This window comes from Salmo salar, chromosome 05 (genome assembly GCF_965601325.2).
Source record: "Salmo salar chromosome 05, fSalSal1, whole genome shotgun sequence".
In the NCBI taxonomy this organism is placed as follows: Eukaryota; Metazoa; Chordata; class Actinopteri; order Salmoniformes; family Salmonidae; genus Salmo; species Salmo salar.
The window spans coordinates 54,417,595-54,442,118 of NC_138295.1; the positions used below are offsets into that span (position 1 = coordinate 54,417,595).

At 41.4% G+C, this 24,524-nt stretch overlaps 1 protein-coding gene across 1 annotated transcript in view; it reads left to right on the forward strand.

Annotated features, from left to right (window-relative positions):
- Nucleotides 1-422: 422 nt before the first annotated feature.
- Nucleotides 423-24,524, forward strand: part of LOC106605119 (glutamate receptor ionotropic, kainate 3) — a 120,836-nt gene continuing 96,734 nt past the window's right edge. The window contains exon 1 of the mRNA XM_082975282.1: nucleotides 423-1,379. Coding sequence (XP_082831408.1) covers nucleotides 1,265-1,379 — 115 coding nt within the window. The 5' untranslated portion in view covers nucleotides 423-1,264. The remainder of the gene's footprint in view (nucleotides 1,380-24,524) is intronic.

The window sequence follows — 24,524 nt, forward strand, 5'->3', positions numbered from 1 at the left end:
TGCACTTTTTTTACCTTAGAGACGACTTTACATTTGAGCAGCCTATTCTTTCCAAATGACTCAGTGGGATGGGTAGACTATACACTGTTAGATTAAAAGGGGAACCTTTTGTAGTGTGTATCATTGCAATTGTTTAGGTAGAATTGGCAGAATATGCATTTGAAGCAATGCACCATTGATTATTTTTGACAAACAAGTTATTTATGCTGAACATTTCAACAGTTTTTTAGGGAGCATTAATCTAACCAAAAAGTGCACCATCAACACATAGATGTAAAATAAGTAGAAATAAGTAATAATTGAACATTAGGTAATCTGGTGGTATAATCTCACGTGTAAAATGTTTCATGGACATATTGTGATTTATGCCTAATGATTCAAGTGCCTCTAGTGGCACTTTTGAATAAGGGTGGTGGCGCTCGCTCCCACAACCGAAGCTTTGCTCAGTACCAAAAAACATCATCACCAGTGAATCTGTCCAACCACGCACAGGTTGCGAGTTGAACAAGCATTCAATTTTTAAAAAGCCATTCTGGTCGTGCACGGATTTTTTGTTATTGATTTTTCTAAAACTTGAAGCCAAGAGGCTATTCCTTCACTGCGCTACGAGAAAAACAGAGCAACGACTACTGCATCACGAAGAAGCTTTTCTTAAACCTTTCGAATATTTTTTCTAGATGAACATTAATTACCATTTAGACAATAATCATCATGATAATAACTGCTATTTGGCTATACCTACATTTTTGACAAATTTAATATTTCAAATCAGCACTGATATTTTATATATTTGAAATATGTAATGAACTTGCATGAATTCTGAAGAAACTTATTAAGAAACAGGTTTTCAAGGCTTCTTGTGGCTAACACCGGTCAGAGCATCGTTGGAGGCGACCAAAAGTACCGCAGGCGCAGTTCCCTTCCGCATTTGTACGGGAATCCACCTCGGTTGTTCTCGAGCCAGCAGACAAATAGCATCAACCGTAGGAGGGGAAGGGATACAGACTCGTGCAGGCTAATTGTAGCAGCCAGCATTCGCAGGTGTAACACTGATCCGCCTGTGTGTAACTCTGGGGTATAATCTTGACAAGCCGTTCAAAGCCTTGAGAGTGAAAAAAACTGGGAGAATGTTGCACCAAGTACAATGAGAGCGCATTTGTCGCAGACACACAAACCCACATATGACTCCGTCGAATTCAAATTTGATGAGCAACACTGAAGCGACTTTGGAATCTTAAAAAGTGGATCACACGACTTTACAATCATGCGAAACACTTGGTTGTCTGCCCGGAGTTCGATTTTGGAATACTGGACATCGGCCATTCTATGTCTCTTTTGGATTCAGTACTCTTGTGGGATGCCTCATGTCATTCGAATAGGTAAGTGTTATTAATTGTCTATTTATGTGTAATATAGACCGGCTATAGGTAAAGAATCAGTATTGTTCTTGGAGTGGAAATCCTATCTATTTAGGAAAGTGAGGGTCTCTATCTGTGCTTGTGCAGCATCTGTGGTTTTCTGAGTAACGGTCTTGCCCTTCATCTATAAAATATATATATGTTACGCTATTTTCAAAGGTATGCTTATCAGATGATTGTGTGCATCTAAAACAATTTTACAGATACTGGAGCCCACAGTAGTTTATATGACAGTGATACATTGGATTAAATGCTGTGCAACTATTGTGACTTCATGTCAGGAGGCTTCGATTCAACCACATTGTAGCCGATATGTGTAAAAATGACCACTACCCATGCTTGTTTGTTTTTCAACGCCATTATTTTCTGATAGTCTACTATATGTTCCCTATGTGGTTATCATGTGGCAATCGATATTGTCGATGCGTTATAAATACATCCTACATCAATACACATGATTCGTCTTCATCTCACTTCAGTTATTCATTTTGGAGAAGGTTGACATGCTTAAAAATGTTTGAAAAAGTAGAGAAAGTTTGCATAGCAATACAATATACGTATGCACAACCCAAACATCTTATTGTACTTAAGAGGGCAAATAAGGAACAACAACACATATTAAGGGGCCCCGTGTGCTAAGACGGCACAGGTGTCGCCTGCCTTGGACAGCCGCATGACGCGTAGGCCTATGGAGTGAAGGAAGTTTGTAAGCAACTCCTGCGTTGATCTCTAGTGCCTTTTTTTCACAATCTTTCCCCCTTTCTTTACCGTTAATGTGATGACACAAGTGAGCACGTGATGCTGCCGCTGTCTTTTGGAATCACTCCAAGTAAAACAATGTGAGAATTCTCATTCTGAGCGCGGCGATACGATGAAACGTTTTGTGCCGCGAGGAGAGAGGGACAGAATGAAGATCAATACGTTTTTGTCCCAAGGCAAATCGCTTTTGACAAGTGGCTCGGTGCCATGCAGGACAATTACTCAAAATGGCATTAGCGTAGCATTAACGTAGCTTTAGAAGGCTCAATTTAAACGATGGAGAGAGATATGATAGGGCCCTGTACAAATGTGAATATTTTGTCTTAACAGATACCCTAACCAGTCATTATGTAAGATAGTGAAAAACATGGGGTATAATCTATTTTTCCCAAATCCAGTCCATTTGTTTTTAAAGAAGAGGCAGCCCTATGTCTTACAGTAAAATACATGTTATTACATAGTTATTAGGCTACACCATAGTCTAGTTTTTAACCTGTCAACAAAGAACCACTAAGACAGTCATATAGGCCATACAGTACACATTTGGATAAGTAAATGTTGCTTTCTGGTAGTTGAAATGAGTAGCCTATATATGTATATTTTCCTATACAAATTATTAGAAAAATATTGAGAGCAAGCCAAACCATGATGCCTCACTAGAAAACTATGCATGGTATTGAGTATTACAGATGTGGTTTGTCATCTTTTATTCTGGCTGGTCATGTCTTGATGATTGACTGCAGCATTGTGAACAGCTATGACATTGTTGTGGAGAGTTGTGATTTCTTAGATGCTGCGTAGAGTCTGCTTTGTTTTAGTGATTCACATTTTAGAATTTTGCCAAAATAACATTTTTTTTCTATTACCGCAGCACATTCAATGGAGTCTGAAAATAGCCTGTGACAGGTCTTGTTGTTGAAATGCCACAGAGCTGAGACAAATGTACCTTGACAAGTGCTACAGCTGCATTATTGCAATTTGTTTTGTGAATATAATTTGTATTTTTCTTCTAGTGCAGGTGCAGTTCTGTATCCGTGAGTTAGGCTTTTGACAAAAGGCAGATGAGAAGGATGTGTGCCAAGCATATGTGCTGAATTTGAGTTGATGTCCACATTAACAAAAACATACAAATGCTTTAGAACAGAAAAATGAAAAGCGTGAACATGTGTCTACGTGTACAGTCTGAATGTGTGTGAGCGAGTTGTGTATACTGTACTTCTTAGGCATATTTTATACAGTAATAATATAGTGACATCTATGTCAATAACACTGTCTCTGTGTAAGCCTTCATTTTTAAGTTCATTTCTGAGTGCCTTTTAATGGGTTTGTATGTCTGTCTGCACGTAATCTACTGTATGTTTACTGTATGTTTGTCTATGGGCATCATCGCATGGTACATGGTACATGTTATACTAGGCCTAGACTATATGTGCGTAAGGGGTGTCAATTGGCAGACTCCATAACCTATCTCAACATCAACAATTAAAAATAGGCTACTAAAATCATTCCAACCCTGAAATCATTCCAATCATTCCAACTCTTAAAATCCAAATGCAGTTTAGTGATATTAGAGGGTTGACTTTAGGACCATGTAGTAGCCTGGCTGGCTGGAGTTATGGAGAGCGCATCAATGCAGCTTCAGGGAACAGCGCGTAAAGATGGCTGTAGTAGATGGCTTTGGCTAGGTAACTGCTGTTTGACTTGACATGAAACTAAACTAGAGTTTTAATCCTTGTGCGTAGCAGTGAATTCTTGTATAACTTGTTTGTAGAGTGTTAAGTCCCCGATTGACTGAGGTGAGTGAAACTACAACAACACGGTGATAATGGCTGGAGTCAATTCATTTAGCTTGCCATACCCTAGGTTTAGTTGAAACGACTCCGCTGTGTATCCGTGAGTATGTGTGTGAGTGTGTGTGTGAATGTGTGTTGTGCTTGTGTCCGAGTATACTATTCAAACACTCAAACTCCGGGTCAAAGCCATTTATCAACAGACCACCAGAGGGCCCTGTTGTAGTTCATGGTCGCCGGCCAGCATTGAACAATACGTTACAATACCAAACAAGCAAGCAACATTCACTGGAAGTGGGTCGGGGTGGCGGGCCAGTGGCGTGGGGTGTTCTGTCTGTGCAGTGTCTGCTCTTCGTTAGGAAGCCTAAGCAGTTCTCTCCAAGTACACCATCTGTGTAATGGTGGGCATCCAAGGTGGAGTTGTTTCCATTGATTTGAGTGTTTTTACAGTGCATAGCTCCATACTGAGGGCCAGATGGTCAATCGCACTCCTTCTGCAGGCCTGTAAACGTCTGAGGGAAGAAAAGAGAAAATACTCTTTCTACTATATCTAGGCCTATTTTATTCCTCCTAACCTTCAGCGTCCTCCCTCTTCTCTTTTTTCTTGTATTTACCCTGCTAAACAACTAGTGTTCATACCATCATTTCTATGGTACATAGATAATGTATAGGATAGAGTGATTTTAGTATATTTTTGCTAGGCTACCCTGGTTGACAATGAGGTCTGGTTTTAGCTTGTAATCAGTGAAGCTCAGTCACCGATTGATTGTTTCTACCGGTGCTCATGATTCAATTGATTCTCTCAGTCATACGTGGAAACATGGACCTTGTTAAACGGTGCAATACTGTACAATAGCCATGAATTCAGGCATTTGCATGTGCTTTGTCAGAGACTTGACCAACAGCCTAGTGTCTGTATCTCTATAGCATGCCATTGAGAAAATTCAAAACAAATCGAGACATGATCTCTTTCAAGGACAGTCTCGCAAAAAGAAGCGTTCTTGCGTTCTAACTACCCGCTATTCAAAGTGCTCGGAACAAATTAAGGGATTTGTTCACAAACAATGGCACATTCTAAGATCCGATGACAGTATCGGCAATGTGTTTTCGGACCCTCCCTTGGTCGTATTCTCGCGAGAGATTCTCAGAGATCAATTGGTAAACTCTGATTTACCACCCCAAAATATCCCTGCACAACTTCTGTTTGCGCCTACTACAAGTGTAGATCCCAATCAAAGGTGTTATCACGTGCTCCACTAAGGCATGTACTGTATTTATCTTATAACTTGTCCTTGTGGTAAAAATGATGTGGGTAAAACAAAGCGCAAATTAAAAGTACGAATCTCGAAGCATCGTAGCACCATTAGGTGAACAACTCGACTTACCCAGTTGCGGCCCACTTTTTGGAAGCAAACCACTCAATTTTGTCCCTATGTTATATCGGTATCGAACCTCAATCATTTATTGTTAACACGAGAAATAAAATTGTATAACAATTGTATAATGTCAACCAGTAGCTTTGAAAGTGGTGCTCATGAGCCAGAATGAGTCCTCGTTTCTTACGTACTACGTCATCCAATTGTGTACTACGTCATCCAATTGTGTACTACGTCATCCATTTTGTTTGATGTTACATCCTGAATTTTTTAAATAATAATATACATACATATATATATATATAGTACATATATATATATAGTACATCAAACAAAATGGATATATAAAAATGGATATATACATATACTACCAATTTGTATGATATGTGATGAATCCAATTCGTACAATATGTTGTTATGCTTAAGATCCCGGACTTCGTCTTTAAGTTATGCCAACTTCAATGGATGCCAATGGTTATGTAACAAATTCAGCCAACCACTGAGCTTTGAGCATACTTAATTTGACATGAGGTTGGCTATAGTACCCATTTTAGAATGTAAAATGACATGTTTAGAGGGAAGTTACTGAAAGCTAAGTGATGCAATGCAACTATATAAATACCTGAACAGTAGGTAAAGGAACATATTAATTTTTCAATAGCTTAGAACAATGGTAATGATTATATATATAATGGATGGCTCACTCTCATGCCTCACTGTCATAGAGCAGCCAATGCTTATGCTGAGAACCAATGAAATTACAAACCAGCCCACAAACCATTTAATAGATACTTATAGTTATGCTTATTTCATTTTAGTTGTAGGCAGAAGATTGATTAAACTAATTTATAGTCTCTTGTCTCTTTTATTTCTTAATGCTGCTTTTAAGTGTCAGACATGGATGTATTGAATATTCAATTACTTTATCTACTGTATCTAATACTTCATCATGGCCAGTCAATCAATCTTCCTCATGATATGACATCACTTTAATTTCTTTTGCTCCCCTTTTGCCCCTCCTCCTCAAACAGCCGGTGTCTGCGTTTTCATTTTGTCTCCCCAAATGTAATTTATGCTTTGGGGAAAACACTACCTAAATACATTTTGTGTGTGAAATAACAGTCGAGAAGTCTCAAGATGTATTTGCTGCTGTATGCATTGTGACTGTTCCAAAGCCACACTTCTGTGAGGAGAATTAGAGCTGCGTTCGCTAGCTGCTGATCGGTTGAAATTCTCCAAACACGACGAGTCACTTCAGAGGCTGGTCTTTATCCCTCCCAACCAGAAAATGTTCTTCACGTGATTAGCTGAATGCAGGCAAGAAGGAGAGCACTCTCCGTTCTCTCTGTCTCTCTCACTCACTCACTCACTCACTCACTCACTCACTCACTCACTCACTCACTCACTCACTCACTCACTCACTCACTCACTCACATACACACAAACATACACACACTTGCCTAGATCCTCCTCACCGGGGTTCATGCAAACTTCTCATTTTAAATGACTCGCAAATATTTCAAGAGGTTGTGAAAAAGGCCGTTGTATAGTACTTCGCTTCTATTTATACAAAAGTTGAACTCAAGGCCACGTGCAAAAGAATCCCGACAACAGAAAGAAGAGAGAAAGAGAGAGAAATAGTGGTGTTAGATAAAGAAAGGCAACAGCAAGATGTGAACACATCAACAGTTGTGCGAAATTAAGATGGCCATCAATTGCCAGAGTGGAAAACGAATATTTAATTTATGTGAATTTAATCTGTCCTTAGACAGAAGAGGAGGCGGCAAGCAGGGAGAATCCTCTTGGCAGAGCGCTAGGTTAGCAGCCTGGGAGTTGTTGCGGTGCATACGAACAAAGACTGGGAGAGGTCACGGTACAATTGTTACCAGCGAGAGTGGGCTCCTTTGATGTGTGTGATGCAGTGGTCTCTGTTAGCGACGCAGAGACAGAGAAGGAGATTGAAAGGGAAGAAGGATACAACAGTTATTCTACCTGTCAAAAACACACTTCACTCGCTCATACAGGCACAATATACACAATGTCTTCACTTAATAACTCATGCCAGCGGGCTTCTCTCTCCCTCTCCCTCCCTACTACTACTACTACTACTACACCCATAGTGACACTTCAACTAATACACATAAACGCACACTCACAAAAACTCCATCCACAAACACACTCCAGAACATATGTCTGGTCTCACAGGGGCTCTTGTACACAATCCAATTCCATTCACTGTCAGCACACTTGCGGCCCGTCATTAGCTTCAATATAGCTGATGAGAAACGGCAGATGTTCATTTTGTTCAGGAGAGGGCCCTGTCTCAGAATGTGTTGTTTCCAATCCTCCGCTGTCAGCAGGACACACTGTTTCTGCTCCGTAGGAGACAACATGTTACCCTGCAAACAAGCAAACACTCCAGGCAATATACTGGAAAAATAAGGCTACAGTTAGGAATTGTCACATTCATGTGTTACGTGTTATGAATCCAGACATATGTCAGCCTAAGTGACATATAAGTAATATAGGTGTCACTATTTTGACATAATTTAATGAAATTCTAATGAAAGACAATAACAGGAAAGGTTTAATATAATGCCTTATGAAAACGTTGACAAGGTCAAAAAGAGGTCATACAGAGACACAACGTGAAACACCATTTTATTTTATTTTACCTGATAAAGTCAGTTAACCATCTCCCTGTCTCTCCCCAGCAGCCTCCTGGGACTAAATGTCATTATAGCAGCCGGACGTGTGCTTTCCTGGATTTGACAGCCATTTTATTTTGTGGGTCATGGAGCTCTATAGCATGGTTAATTGGAACCGATCTTGTTGGTGGAAAATTTGTCAGGTATTTGTTACATTTCGGCGCGGGGAGCAATTTCTCTTTGGATTTGTAAAGGTGCACCCATGTATGCGCCCAAGCACGACATGCACACACCAAGATGTGTTCACAGAGGGGTGGCAGGTAGAGTGTTGGGCCAGTAACTGAAAAGTCGCTGATCTGAATCCCCAAGCCGGCAAGGTGGAAAGATCTGCCGTTCTGCCCTTGAGCAAGACAGTTAACCCACAACAACAACTGCTCCCTGGGCTCTGATGACATGGACGTCGATTAAGGCAGCCCCCCGCACCTCTCTGAGGGGTTGAGTTAAATGCGAAAGTCACATTTCAGTTGAATGCATTCAGTTGTGCAACTGACTAGGTATCCTCGTTCCATTCCCATCCCACACCTGCATACACACACAAACACACACAAAACGCACACACCGTTATGGTCTCCCATCCATTATTTTTCCCTCCACGCTGGAGGGAGAGGGAGGGGGAGAGCAGACGCAGCTTGAGAGACTCTTATTTAGTTTGTTAATTAGCTTGAACCTTTTGATCCCAATTTTAAAACCTGCCACGTTGCTATGCTAGCTTCTTTTGTGCATTGCCCCAAGCGAGATAAAAACAGAGCCTTTATTGCATCGCCTTTCAAATAGCATGGCATTCAACGGAGCAGTTTCCTCCGCCTTCTCTATAAAAATACAGCCTTATCTGTCCACGGACTGTGTATACTATTGTAACTACTCAGCTCTAAGACACCCCTTGTTACACAGGCATTACAATAGCGAGACCTTTTCTCCTCCTCTTTATAGTAATCAGGATTTGACACCGAAGGTATCAGTGGGCTGCACGGGTTCAAATCCTATTTAGCTGGGACTTAGTACAATGTACAGGGCGTGGAATGCTTTCATTCTGCCCTTTTTATCAGGCACCTTATTGTTATGGGTGCGCTGCAAATGTCAGGTCTGGTCGTGTGATTCCTTCCCTGCATTGTGTGTGAGGTTTCATAGCTGGTGGTTTGGGGGTTGGGGGGGGGGGGTGCTAAGACAAACCTCCCTGGGCCAAACCATTGCAAATGAATGGATATCACTCTGGGGAAACAGAGATCTCTTCAAGACAATTCCGCCTCACACCTTTTTCCCCGGCGGCGACAGTCGGCAACTATATCAGGAGGGATACCTCTCGAGCTTCCACGTTTACTGCACTGTCAATTTAGTTAACACAGTGAAAGCACCTGAAGATCCCTCTCTGGTCTCTCTGTGTGCTATATAAGACAACATGGGTATCCTCCTCCGTCTAAAGGAATGTTTAACCGTCTACTGTCCGACTGTCCCCGGGGTGCACTATGGTTAACCACAGAGTATATGCTGTGAATCACTTAAGGGCTGCCCTTCTGCATGTACCCAGACAAAGATAGATGGGACTTGAGATGGAGATTATCATTGATGGGGAGGCACGGGAGAGGAATTGAAATGGGGGAGTGGAGGTTAGTGGGCGACTTGAGATTGTCGGTGCAGATCAGCTAAGCTATTAGCGATGCTTGCAGGAATCATAGCATTAGCAGAAGGGCATTCCATCCAAGGTTCAGAACAGTACCCTTCCCTCAGGTCACCACTACAGAAGTGAGCGAGAATCTTAGAAGGCCTGGGATGGCTGTCATAGTAATAGCAGCTTATGTTGTCAGCAAGGGGCCTGCCAATCTGCGACGTGATTGGATGACGCCGGCCCTTTTTTATCAAGAATGAAGTGTTTGATTGGTCCTCGGTCTAATCAGCACGCTTATTCTCCAAAATCAATTCTCTATCAAAGAGAGTTAATGAGCAGTTTCGCTGCTGTGCTTTTCTCAAATATATATTTTTTCACTCTCAACTTTCTCCTCAGTATTTTTATATGACTGATTTGTTCATGGCAGGTAGCCTAGTGGTTAGAGTATTGGGCCAGTAACTAAGACATTGCTGGATCAAATACCAGAGCTGACAAGGTAAAAAAAATCTGTCGTTCTGCCCCTGAACAAGGCATTTAACTCACTGTTCCCCAGTAGGCTGTCATTGTAAACAAGAATTTGTTCTTAACTGACTTGCCTAGTTAAATAAAGGTCAAATAAAAACTGAAACAGTTTCCAGTTACTCATAGTAGTGTTTGGTTCCACAGTGTTATAGTTCTGTTCTATCTTGCCAGTCTTTTTTGGTGAACCACTTTGTCATGACATGGGTTTTGACTCCACAATTGGGTCTTTGATTAGTAGTTACATTAACCTTGTTGTGCAGTAACACTGTCTATGAACCATCTGTGTATAATGCATTTTAGTGTACATATCATGGCTCAGTCTATATACAGTACAAAGGTTATACATGCATTCATAATGCATCGCTTACTGGAGGCGTATAGACATTGGTACTAAAATCTGTCACTGTTCATTTGATCAGTAGTAGTGTGGTTTGCATATTGCTCGAAGATGTGATGAAAATGAGTACTGAATCGCTGGCTACAAGTCCAGCAGAGCAGGAGTCAGTCAGGCGTCGAAAATTCAATCTCACGAACAACAGCCCTTAACCTTTAAACTTCAACCTGATATTGCAGTACACACAATATACAGAGAGTGAGAAATATGATCTATATTCTGCATTTAAAAAAATAGCAATTTCGAAACTGGTTAATTCGGTGAACTAAGTGCACGACATCAAGGGTAAACTTGAGATGATACAATTTGCATGAGGAACAATAGTCTTTAATCAGCGACTGTTATTTGCTTAGATGGAAAGATTCAGCGGAAGGATGTCACAACAATCACATGTAAATGTAACGAGACATCTGCAACGTATTAATTACTCTGACGGCGGAAGTAAACAATGCTTGTCATATTTGTCCATGGTTTGTTTATGCTAATCATTTCAGAGCTAAGGAATTATTGTTCTGTGTATTTTCTTATACAGTATGTATATGATTCGGGCCTAGCAGAATATTCTGTAACAGGACAGGGATGTTGTCATGTTGGCATGGCAATGTTCTCATTGTTTGTATTTCCTCTGTGTGCTTTGTGATATATATATATATATATATATATATATATATATATATATATATATATATATATATATATATTCCCTTAAGTTATACATGTATTGTAAATGTTTATCAGCACAGCATTATGACAGCATTTTCTAAACAACAGAGCGGTGATCTTGCTCTTATTTTGTAGCATACCATTACCTTTTCATATTATCTTTAAGATTATAGTCGTCATATGCGTATGGAATCCTTTCATACAATCGTCCCTTCTGCCATCCTGATACCATCTGAAACATGACGTCAGCCAGGGATAGCAAATGTGCAGCTCTGTCCACAAGTGAGCTCATTACACTGGAAATAGGGGAAATATGGGGAAATGTCAAAGGCACTGCTGAGTCATTCTGCTAAGGCCCAAGAACATTGAGGTGAGAGGTGCATCAGTGACCTCTAGGATTGGAAATAAACACAGGAAATAGCAGCTTAACAGCCGCCCTCTATGACAATGCAATGTCTAGACGGTAAAATATATTACGGAAATGTACAGGAGCATTGCAGCTTAATAACAGCAATACCCTGAATGTCTAAAGTGATCTATTCTAAATGTCAGACATTAGGGTTGAGGAGAGGGTAAGGCTGCCTTTGGTGGTAATACAGAAAACCCTCTGCTTTTTCATGGGATTGGTATTGTACTTCACCCTTACATCCTGGAAACATGAAAACATTTACATATAATCCCAACATGGTGTCATTATATATGTCAAAATAGTGAAATGTAATATTAGTTATGTCACTTCCGTTCACATATTGCTTATCTCACAAATTATTTTGATTTCATTCAACCAAATTATACTTGTACCTACTATAGATTGTATGGCATTTTGCAAAGTACAGTATCTCCTATGAGAACAAGAGACCCTCAACATTACCAGTCTGATTGTTGTACAGTGATATATGACCAACAGAGAAAGGCCACACTTAAAATGATTGGCATGCAGGTGGCGTCCCAGAATGAATGCTTGTTTAATGCCCTGCACTTGCTTTCTCTGCACTGTCCACGTATGGATCTTCTGTCTGTCTCAAGGAGTAATTACTTTAAATGTGCACAGGCCCATTCCTGAAGGAGACATAGGCATTCTGTGGAGAGCAACCTGCAATGTAAGTCATGTTTGAATACTTTTCAAATGAATCCTTCCTTCTTCCCTTCATTGGGTTTGTTTACATGAACACAATAATACGATTATTGTGAATACTCAGATTAATATAATAGTTCTATTAAAATATTTACATGCTTTGCAAGATGAGCAATTTCCTTAATAATCCTTTTTACATGGACCCATCTGAAATCAAGCTACCCGATGGGACTTTGATAAATTCAGAAAATCGTCAGTCAAAATAAACGTTCTACCATACCGACCATCTTATTTTTTGGGAAGCCTATTTGATTCTGTGTTCGGACATATAATGTTTGTATGTGAAAACTATAGGTAACTGACAAAATAAAGGAAACACCAACATAAAGCGTCTTAATAGAGTGTTGAGTCAGAACAGCTTCAATGCGCCTTGGCATAGATTCTACAGGTGTCTGGAACTCTATTGGAGGGATACGAAACCATTCTTCTAAGAGAAATTCCATAATTTGGTGTTTTGTTGACGGTGGTGGAAAACGCTGTCTCAGACGCCACTCCAGAGTCTCCCATAAGTGTTCAATTGGGTTAAGATCTGGTGACTGAGACGGCCATGGCATATGATTTACATCATTTTCATGCTCATCAAACCATTCAGTGACCACCCGTGCCCTGTGGATGGGGGCATTGTCATCCTATAGGGGCATAGCCATGGTAGCCTAAATAATGGCCTACCCAGCAATGTTATACATGACCCTAAGCATGATGGGATGTTAATTGCTTAACTACCTCAGGAACCACACCTGTGTGGAAGCACCTGCTTTCAATACACTGTATCCCTCATTTACTCAAGTGTTTCCATTATTTTGGCCATTACCTGGATTTCTATGATGCATACTTTGAGTTTTTCCGAACTCTCTTCACTCACGCATAAGAGGGAGGCTTGCACTACTGGTGTAGAACATGCACAGATCCAGTACACCACTGGAAATCCAATTAAGGTGTTTACATGTCCTAATCATTTGAAAGATTGCTCAGATATCCGGTTGTTTTAATCAGCGGTATGCTTACTTCGATTATGACCTTTACTCTAATTAAGATAAGCAGAGTATTGTGTTTAGATTACTAATGCTGTACTTGGCCTACAGCCATCAAGTTATTAGTGTGCATGTAAACGTACTCGTTGAAGTAATCACTGATCTGACAAGGTTTGATATGTAAAGTACGGGTTAGACAACACAGCTTTCAAATTTGTTATTACTTCAAGGAAAGTAGGAAGGAAGGATGCATTTTTTAGGTAATTGAACAGGGCAGTAATGATAAAGTAACTGGAAATATACATATTAGGCCTGTACATTACACGCTATGTATAGAATTCATTGATTGATCCAAAGTTTGAATCATGTAAGCATGTAAACATGATTCAAAAGACTATTCACAATTGCCCATTGTTAGACTTGAATACTCGGTTTTGCTCACACCAAATTGACTGATTGAACCACATGAGATCGTAAGGGTGATTGAAAAAGCTTTATTCCTATTCGGGGCACTCTTGGAGGCAAGGGTACAATCAGTGGGGCTTTGTGAGCCTCTGTCTGCAGCCGTTAATGACGGCTGGCACAAGCTGAGCAGAGAGATCAGAGCGTGCATGTTCTCCGTCAATAGACAGAGCAAGCGCTCTGGAGATAACAGAGCCAGCACAGTGTATGTGTGGCTGTGAGTGACTGTGTGTATTTGAGAATGTGTGTGTGTGTGTGTATTTGTGCGTGTGTGTGTGTGTGAGAGAGAGACTGTGTGTGTTCCGAGTGGAGCCTATTAGAGCGGGGAGCTGCTCCAGCCACTGTCAAACTTTAGAAGAGAGGACCAGAGAAGATATTACCTGCAATGATGGGCTTTTGCCGACTAACGCTACAGTGTTCAACTGTAAAGACTGGGCTTTATCAAGCTGTCAGGATGTTAGACTTTTGTTCATTTATTAATGAATTTTTCCTTTGTTTCATATTTCACATGAAGATGATAGGAAAGGGCTCCTTTTCCGCTCTTAACAACCTCCCTCCTCTTCCTCCTCCCTCATTTTATTCTTTGAGCGGTGAAACAACCGCTCATTTAAACTCTTGTTCCTTTAGGAGGAAAAGATAAGCTTTTGTTTGGGGTTTCATTCAAGTAAAGGTATAATAATAAATTCACTCTCTATTCCAATTCCAGTCAAATTGGAGATGCAGTCCTGTTCAGCATGTGCTCATTGTTGTAATCCCGGCATGGGGACAATGGCCTTTCCCTTACCCTCTCCTGCCCTTTTACGAATACCCGAATATCTTCCTCCTCTCACTGGATTATCGTCCATACATTTACATTTTTCAAACCAATTACAGGGTCTTACACGCTGACGGTTGTGAGGGAATTAATGACCGTTCAATCATTTCCCATGTTTCCAATCGTCTTATGCGCATTTGAGGGTTGAAATAACTTAAGCACTCAGTCAATACTATGTCCAGTGCATGGGCCTGAATGTGATCTGACAGCATTGTGTTTTGCAAATCATTGGGATCGTAGGGACAATTCCAGACAACTTTGACACCAACAGCGGCACACACTTCTTTGTCCAATAATCTCTACCTTTCCGTCATATTCAACCCCATGAACGGTTATTTACTTGCCATTTTCAGATTTTCCCATCCCTTGAATTCCCCCCTCCCTTCCTTCCCATGGCTTGCCAGTCTTCTGTACACCTTCATTTGTACGAGTTGATGGAGGTAAGAAAAAACTGCACATGGAAATGGGCTGGTGATTGCCTCCCTGGGTGGTGATGGATGGTTTGAGAGGAGGGTTTGAGAAATCTCCCCACAAACGTAGCCCCTCCATGGGGGTTGATGAGCTATGGAGCAGGGTGCCACGCTGGCTGAACAGCCCCGCTCAGCCTCACTCAGCCCTGTCAGGGACCTATTGATTGCAGGGTGCTTCAGAAATCAGCCCGCCACTCTGCCTCATCATCCAGGGCTAACATGCTATCAGGTGGGAGAATGCACAGTGCATGACTTTTCCATTTACCAGTGAATATGCACATTTGAAAATGTTTCACGTACTTCAACTTGGGATGGTGGTGGAGGGACGGCCAGTCAGCCTGTATGGAGGATCTAACCATTGTATGGTTGGGTCTAAACTGCATGGGAGGATACTGTAAGGGTGTTATACAGTGGGGAGAACAAGTATTTGATACACTGCCGATTTTGCAGGTTTTCCTACTTACAAAGCATGTAGAGGTCTGTAATTATTATCATAGGTACACTTTAACTGTGAGAGACTAAAACAAAAATCCAGAAAATCCCATTGTATGATTTTTAAGTAAATAATTTGCATTTTATTGCATGACATAAGTATTTGATACATCAGAAAAGCAGAACTTAATATTTGGTACAGAAACCTTTGTTTGCAATTACAGAGATCATATGTTTCCTGTAGTTCTTGACCAGGTTTACACACACTGCAGCAGGGATTTTGGCCCACTCCTCCATACAGACCTTCTCCAGATCCTTCAGGTTTCGGGGCTGTTGCTGGGCAATACGGACTTTCAGCTCCCTCCAAAGATTTTCTATTGGGTTCAGGTCTGGAGACTGGCTAGGCCACTCCAGGACCTTGAGATGCTTCTTACGGAGCCACTCCTTAGTTGCCCTGGCTGTGTGTTTCGGGTCATTGTCATGCTGGAAGACCCAGCCACGACCCATCTTCAATGCTCTTACTGAGGGAAGGAGGTTGTTGGCCAAGATCTCGCGATACATGGCCCCATCCATCCTCCCCTCAATACGGTGCAGTCGTCCTGTCACCTTTGCAGAAAAGCATCCCCAAAGAATGATGTTTCCACCTCCATGCTTCACGGTTGGGATGGTGTTCTTGGGGTTGTACTCATCCTTCTTCTTCCTCCAAACACGGCGAGTGGAGTTTAGACCAAAAAGCTCTATTTTTGTCTCATCAGACCACATGACCTTCTCCCATTCCTCCTCTGGATCATCCAGATGGTCATTGGCAAACTTCAGATGGGCCTGGACATGCGCTGGTTTGAGCAGGGGGACCTTGCGTGCGCTGCAGGATTTTAATCCATGACGGCGTAGTGTGTTACTAATGGTTTTCTTTGAGACTGTGGTCCCAGCTCTCTTCAGGTCATTGACCAGGTCCTGCCGTGTAGTTCTGGGCTGATCCCTCACCTTCCTCATGATCATTGATGCCCCACGAGGTGAGATCTTGCATGGAGCCCCAGACCGAGGGTGATTGACTGTCATCGTGAACTTCTTCCATTTTCTAGTAATTGCGCCAACAGTTGTTGCCTTCTCACCATGCTGCTTGCCTATTGTCCTGTAGCCCATCCCAGCCTTGTGCAGGTCTACAATTTTATCCCTGATGTCCTTACACAGCTGTCTGGTCTTGGCCATTGTGAAGAGGTTGGAGTCTGTTTGATTGAGTGTGTGGACAGGTGTCTTTTATACAGGTAACGAGTTCAAACAGGTGCAGTTAATACAGGTAATGAGTGGAGAACAGGAGGGCTTCTTAAAGAAAAAGTAACAGGTCTGTGAGAGCCGGAATTCTTACTGGTTGGTAGGTGATCAAATACTTATGTCATGCAATAAAATGCAAATTAATTACTTAAAAATCATACAATGTGATTTTCTGGATTTTTGTTTTAGATTCCGTCTCTCACAGTTGAAGTGTACCTATGATAAAAATTACAGACCTCTACATGCTTTTTAAGTAGGAGAACCTGCAAAATCGGCAGTGTATCAAATACTTGTTCTCCCCACTGTATATTGTCCCTATAAATGTCCAAATGTATCCCTCCTCTGTGGTTAGTAGTCCTCCTTCTGAAGCTTGAAAGACACATTACAGAGACACGTTAAAGGCTGAGAGTTTTGGTGTCTGGATGAAATCTCAGAGAGAGAGATGCTGTTATGTAACACAGTGTATTATTGTGCGAACAGAGAGCAGGGATGAATTAGTTGTTCTCCGTTGGGTGTCTGAGCTTGAGCAATGGATGTTAAAGAGGGTGGCTTCTCTCACTGTCACCAGTGCCGCCAGCTGAAAATGGGACTCATGTAATGACTTGAGTAGAGGTCGACCGATTAATCGGAATGGCCAATTAATTAGGGCCGATTTCAAGTTTTCATAACAATCGGACATCGGTATTTTGGGACACCGATTTGGCCGATTATTGATTATTATTATATATTTTTTTCACTTTTATTTAACTAGGCAAGTCAATTAAGAACACATTATTATTTTCAATGACGGCCTAGGAGCGGTCGGTTAACTGCCTTGTTCAGGGGTAGAACGACAGATTTTTACGTTGTCAGCTCGGGGATTCAATCTTGCAACCTTACGGTTAACTAGTCCAACGCTCTAACCACCTGCCTTACATTGCACTCCACGAGGAGCCTGCCTGTTACGCAAATGCAGTAAGAAGCCAAGGTAAGTTGCTAGCTAGCATTAAACCTATCTTATAAAAAACAATCAATCAATCAATCATAATCACTAGTTAACTACACATGGTTGATGATATTATTAGTTTATCTAGCGTGTCCTGTGTTGCATATAATCGATGTGGTGCGCATTCGCGAAAAAGGACTTTCGTTGCTCCAACGTGTACCTAAGCATAAACATCAATGCCTTTCTTAAAATCAATACACAAGTATATATTTTTAAACCTGCATATTTAGTTAATATTGCCTGCTAACATGAATTTATTTTAACTAGGAAAATGGTGTCACTTCTCTTGCAACAGAGTCAGGGTATATGCAGCAGTTTGGGCCGCCTAGCTCGTTGTGAACTGTGTGAAGACTATTTCTTCCTAACAAAGACAGCCAACTTCGCCACATGGGGGATGACTTAACAAAAGCGCATTTGCGAAAAAAGCACAATCGTTGCACGACTGTACCTAACCATAAACATCAATGCCTTTCTTAAAATCAATACACAGAAGTATATATTTTTAAACCTGCATATTTAGCTAAAAGAAATCCAGGTTAGCAGGCAATATTAACCAGGTGAAATTGTGTCACTTCTCTTGCGTTCATTGCACGCAGAGTCAGGGTATATGCAACAGTTTGGGCCGCCTGGCTCGTTGCGAACTAATTTGCCATAATTTTACGTAATTGTGACATAACATTGAAGGTTGTGCAATGTAACTGGAATATTTAGACTTATGGATGCCACCCGTTAGATAAAATACGTGTAACGGGTGTCGTAATGAGTGGACCAAGGTGCAGCGGGAAAATGTATACTCATCTTCTTTAATTGTGAAAAGAAGGTAAAACAAACAAAACACGTATACAAAACACAACGAACGACACTAACAGTCCTATCAGGTGCATAGACACTAAACAAGAGACAACTACCCACAATTCCCATTACCAAAACACCCCTATACATAGGACCTTCAATCAGAGGCAACGAGGAACAGCTGCCTCCAATTGAAGGCCAAATCAATAAACTAAACACTGGATATCATAAGGTGAATGCACCAATTTGTAAGTCGCACTGGATAAGAGCGTCTGCTAAATAACGTAAATGTAAATGTAACTAGAAAGACTAGACCAGAACATAGAAATATACTAACATAGAACATAAACCAAAACCCCGGAACACTCTAATCAAACACCCCTCAACAAAACATATAGCCTAACAAACCCCGAAACACTCTAAACAACGTCCTGACCAAACTAATATAACAAATAACCCCTTTACTGGTCAGGACGTGACAATACGGAACGGTTCCGTATTTCACTGAAAGAATAAACGTTTTGTTTTCGAGATGATAGTTTCCGGATTTGACCATATTAATGACCTAAGGCTCGTATTTCTGTGTGTTATTACATTATAATTAAGTCTATGATTTGATAGAGCAGTCTGACTGAGCGATGGTAGGCACCAGCAGGCTCGTAAGCATTCATTCAAACAGCACTTTCGTGCGTTTTGCCAGAAGCTCTTCGCAATGCTTCAAGCATTGTGCTGTTTATGACTTCAAGCCTATCAACTCCCGAGATTAGGCTGGTGTAACCGATGTGAAATGGCTAGCTAGTTAGCGGGGTGCGCACTAATAGCGTTTCAAATGTCACTCGCTCTGAGACTTGGAGTAGTTGTTCCCCTTGCTCTGCATGGGTAACGCTGCTTCGAGGTTGGCTGTTGTCGATGTGTTCCTGGTTCGAGCCCAGGTAGGCGCGAGGAGAGGGATGGAAGCTATACTGTTACACTGGCAATACTAAAGTGCCTATAAGAACATCCAATAGTCAAAGGTATATGAAATACAAATCGTATAGAGAGAAATAGTCCTATAATTCCTATAATAACTACAACCTAAAACTTCTTACCTGGGATATTGAAGACTCATGTTAAAAGGAATCACCAGCTTTCATATGTTCTCATGTTCTGAGCAAGGAACTTAAAAGTTAGCTTTCTTACATGGCACATATTGCACTTTTACTTTCTTCTCCAACACTTTGTTTTTGCATTATTTAAACCAAATTGAACATGTTTCATTATTTATTTGAGGCTAAATTGATTTTATTGATGTACTATATTAAGTTAAAATAAGTGTTCATTCAGTATTGTTGTAATTGTCATTATTACAAATACATGTTTTTTTTAAATCGGCCGATTAATCGGCACCTTTTTCTTTTTGCCCCCCCCCCCAAAAAAATAATCGGTATCGGTATCGGCGTTGAAAAATCATAATCGGTCGACCTCTAGATTTGAGCAAGGCAGTTCTAATAGAATATCGATAATGAGACATGATTGAAATTAAAATGATTCTGAAATGAGAGTTCCAGCTCAGGTTATTGGTTCTTATGTTGCTCATTTATATCAACTATTGGAGGACTGCAATTGATTTAATCGCAGACTATTAATTCAGACTTCGGATTCGTCCTCGCCGATCTTTTATGACCGTTGCAATTTGTTTCATTGGCTGTGGGTGTTAGTCACAAAACTACTGGAAATCCACCCACTTCCTACCATTTCAACGGTTCAACCTAGGACAAACCCAACACATTTGAATGTGTGTATAACTGTACCGTCGAGGGTTTTAGACTAGCCCGAATCATATCTATTCCATAACACTGAGTCTAGTAACACATGTAGGCTACACACTGTACATGTACAGACTGCTGTACATGCTGTCGAACAAACAAACACCCAAGCACAGTCACTACCTGGCAAACTGTCTCTGCCCTCCCGTTGTCCATCCTTCTGCCTCAAGTCAAGGGCCCAGCAGGCTCGCCTTGGCCACACAAGCATGTCCAGGCTTGTCCACTCACCAGGTAGCTGGGACAACCTCCAGTCACTCAATCCAGCAGCTGTTTTCACTCAACCAGGACAGGAACACACAAGATGACACCATGCTACTGTGTCTCTTATAGGGTTTTTCGTAATCCAAAACACTGTCAATAAAATACGACTTTAATGTCCATCGAAGCAGAAATTATTATTTTTAATGTCTGTTCTGATGTTCCTCTGTCTAGATCTGTAGTGGTATTTCAACTGCGAAAAGATTACAAAATCACTGTGACCCTCTTGATGTGTGCAATTGCATTTAGCTGGCTGCCAGCTTTTATCGCGCTTTCGAAGAGAAGTGGGGGACTGTGGCCACAGGGCTCATTCATGTCCAGTCGGAAATATGTCTCTTTATTCAGACATCACACAGTCATATTTTGGATAAAATCACTCCCCCCGAACCCCATATTTGTTGCTAACCACATTCTATATTTCCTTTTGCTTCTTTCAAGGGGACATTCATGTTTTCCAAGTCATTTGGTTGGATGCCAGTCTCCCTCACCTCTCTGGCTACACCACTGTATAATATCCTATATCTAGCTATGTTGTTCCGCCGCCATTAAAATGTCAGTCAGTTTAAGCCATTCCCAACACCGAGCTCCTACTATATGTTTACCAGACATTTCGTAGTAACCCTACTCTTTTCTCAGTGCTCCTTTGACAAAGATTATAGTGTCACATCACTTGAATGGTATAGGTTTCACTGTCTCCCCTGTGCCGGTAATGGACTTGTGGTCTATTGCGGTAGAATAGTATTGGAAAATAAATCCACAATCATATTCTTCACCTCATTTGCATAAGAAGTGGAAGGCTGTCGCAGACGAGTGTCTTGTAGTAACAGTACACATTTGTTCAGCAAAGAATGTTCGTCAAAGACGGGGAAGCTTGAGAGAAAATATTGGCTTTGTCAAGGGCCCCTGAAGAGTGTTGTAATCAGAGGAAATAACATGCTAGCTAATGCTACTGCAGCATGCGGGTGTGTATGTGTGTGAGTGCCATGGTTTTTCGGAAGATAAGCTAGGGACTTTGAATACCAGTAATTCATTTGTTCCCGCATTGGGTATAGATATGGTGGAGGGGGCGGTGATGCCCGTGGTGGCATGTCTCTCCCTCTCTTCTTCCCCCAGACACTCACATGCTCTCTCTCTCCCCCTCCCCCTCTCTCTCTCCCCCCCACACATGCACATGCCCTTGTTCTCTCTCTCCCTCTTTCTCTCCCCCAACACCCACATACCTGTACATGCCCTCTCTCTCTCTCTCTCTGTCCTTCACTCCCTGACACAAGTGCATGCACTCTTTTCCTCTCCCCACACACCCTCTCTCTACGCTGCCCCCCCCTATCTCTCTCTCCCCTCTATCTCTCTCTCGTGCCCTGTTTTCCAGGATGTGTGTTTTTAACTCAAAGGTTGCGAGAGATAAGGGGACATAGTCTACCCTTGATATGGCCAGTCAGCCAAACTAAACTCAGCCTCTCAAAGTGTCACGCTCTCTGTAGTGCTGACCAGAGGCGGGGAAAAAATCTGAAAAATCTGCAGGTGCACACACACACACACACACACGTACACACAGGACAATCACAAAGACAGGTGAAACAGATCAGGGTGTGACAGTATCAGCCTCTGACCTACGGAGGTAAAATAGTCAGATGAGATAGGCCTTCACAACTTTTTGCCATCTTGAGATAGCCTACATGAATAACATACATATTATTATGAAATTACACGTGACACATTACCTTCTATGTTATACCTCTTATAAGCCTCACGCCATCTTATGTTCTGACCCTTACATTTGTCATATGAACTACAGTATGTGACAGAGGCTACAGCAAGCAGCTTTCCACTGCAATTAAAATGTTGTTGTCTACTCCTGTTCATGACATACACTTCCCTCCGCACATTCCTGATAACGCCTCGCTGCAGGACACAGTTACAGTAGAGAGAACCATTCAAGGCAAGGCATATAATTCAGTTGACAAGTAGTTCTAGCTATGTGCCTGCGACCATGCATTTTTAAGAACACTGGTTATGTCATATCCTGCATTTTTATATGAGGAACCTCCTTAGTCCCTTTTAAGCCCCATGGAAGTCAGCAGAGAGGCTGTCGACCCGTGTACATCGTTTGCATCCCAAATGGCAGCCTATTCCTTATGTAGTGCACTACTTTTGACCAGGGCTCTGGTCAAATGTAGTGCACTATGCAGGTAATAGGGTGCCATTTGGGATGCAGGCATTGTGATTAATATGTCCAGAGGCTGGATGAGCTGCAGTTAACCTCCCTGGGCAAGGTGGGACGCTTGCCAGTGGAATCGCGTGGCGCGAAATACAAATACCTCATAAATGCTATAACTTCAATTTCTCAAACATATGACTATTGTACACCATTTTAAAGACAAGAATCTCGTTAACTTGTTATGGATTGGGGGCAGTATTTTCACGGCCGGATAAAAAAACGTACCCGATTTAATCTGATTATTACTCCTGCCCAGAAACTAGAATATGCATATAATTATTAGCTTTGGATAGAAAACACTCCAAAGTTTCTAAAACTGTTTGAATGGTGTCTGTGAGTATAACAGAACTCAAATGGCAGGCCAAAACCTGAGAAGATTCTGTACAGGAAGTACCCTGTCTGACCATTTCTTGGCCTTCTTTGCCATCTCTATCCAATACAGGGGATCTCTGCTGTAACGTGACATTTTCTAATGCTCCCATAGGCTCTCAGAAGGCGCCAGAACGTTGAATGATGACTTTGCAGGCCATGGCTGAAAAACAGTAGCGCATTTGGTAAGTGGTCGATCTGAGAACAATGAGACTGGCGCGCGCGTGCACGAGACGACTCCATGTTTACATTTTCAGTCTTTGAATGAAAACAACGACTCCCGGTCGGAATATTATCGCTTTTTTACGAGAAAAATCGCATACAAATTTATTTTAAACAGCGTTTGACATGCTTCGAAGTACGGTAATGGAATATTTTGAAATGTTTTGTCACGATACGTGCCGGGCGCGTCACCCTTTGTTACCCTTCGGATAGTGTCTTGAACGCACAACAAAACACCGCTATTTGGATATAACTATGGATTATTTGGAACCAAACCAACATTTGTTATTGAAGTAGAAGTCCTGGGAGTGCATTCTGACGAAGAACAGCAAAGGTAATCCAATTTTTCTTATAGTAAATCTGAGTTTGGTGAGTGCTAAACTTGGTGGGTGTCAAAATAGCTAGCCATGATGGCCGGGCTATCTACTCAGAATATTGCAAAATGTGCTTTCACCGAAAAGCTATTTTAAAATCGGACATAGCGATTGCATAAAGGAGTTCGGTATCTATAATTCTTAAAATAATTGTTATGTTTTTTGTGAACGTTTATCGTGAGTAATTTTGTAAATTCACCGGAAGTGTTCGGTGGGAATGCTAGTTCTGAACGTCACATGCCAATGTAAAAAGCTGTTTTTTGATATAAATATGAACTTGATTGAACAAAACATGCATGTATTGTATAACATAATGTCCTAGGGGTGTCATCTGATGAAGATCATCAAAGGTTAGTGCTGCATTTAGCTGTGGTTTAGTTTTTTGTGACATATGCTAGCTTGAAAAATGGGTGTCTCGAAATAATCCATAGTTATATCCAAATACCTCCGTTTTGTTCGTGCGTTCAGGTCCATTACCGTACTTCGAAGCATGTCAAACGCTGTTTAAAATCTATTTTTATGCGATTTTTCTCGTAAAATAGCGATAATACTCCAACCGGGCGACGTTGTATTCATTCAAAGAGAGAAAGAAAAACATGGAGAATTCACATGAATGCGCATCTCCAGTGTCACTGTTCTCAGCCTGACCACTCACAAAATCTCCTGCTGTTTTTCGCCCAGAGACTGGAGAGACGTCATTCCACTTTCTGGC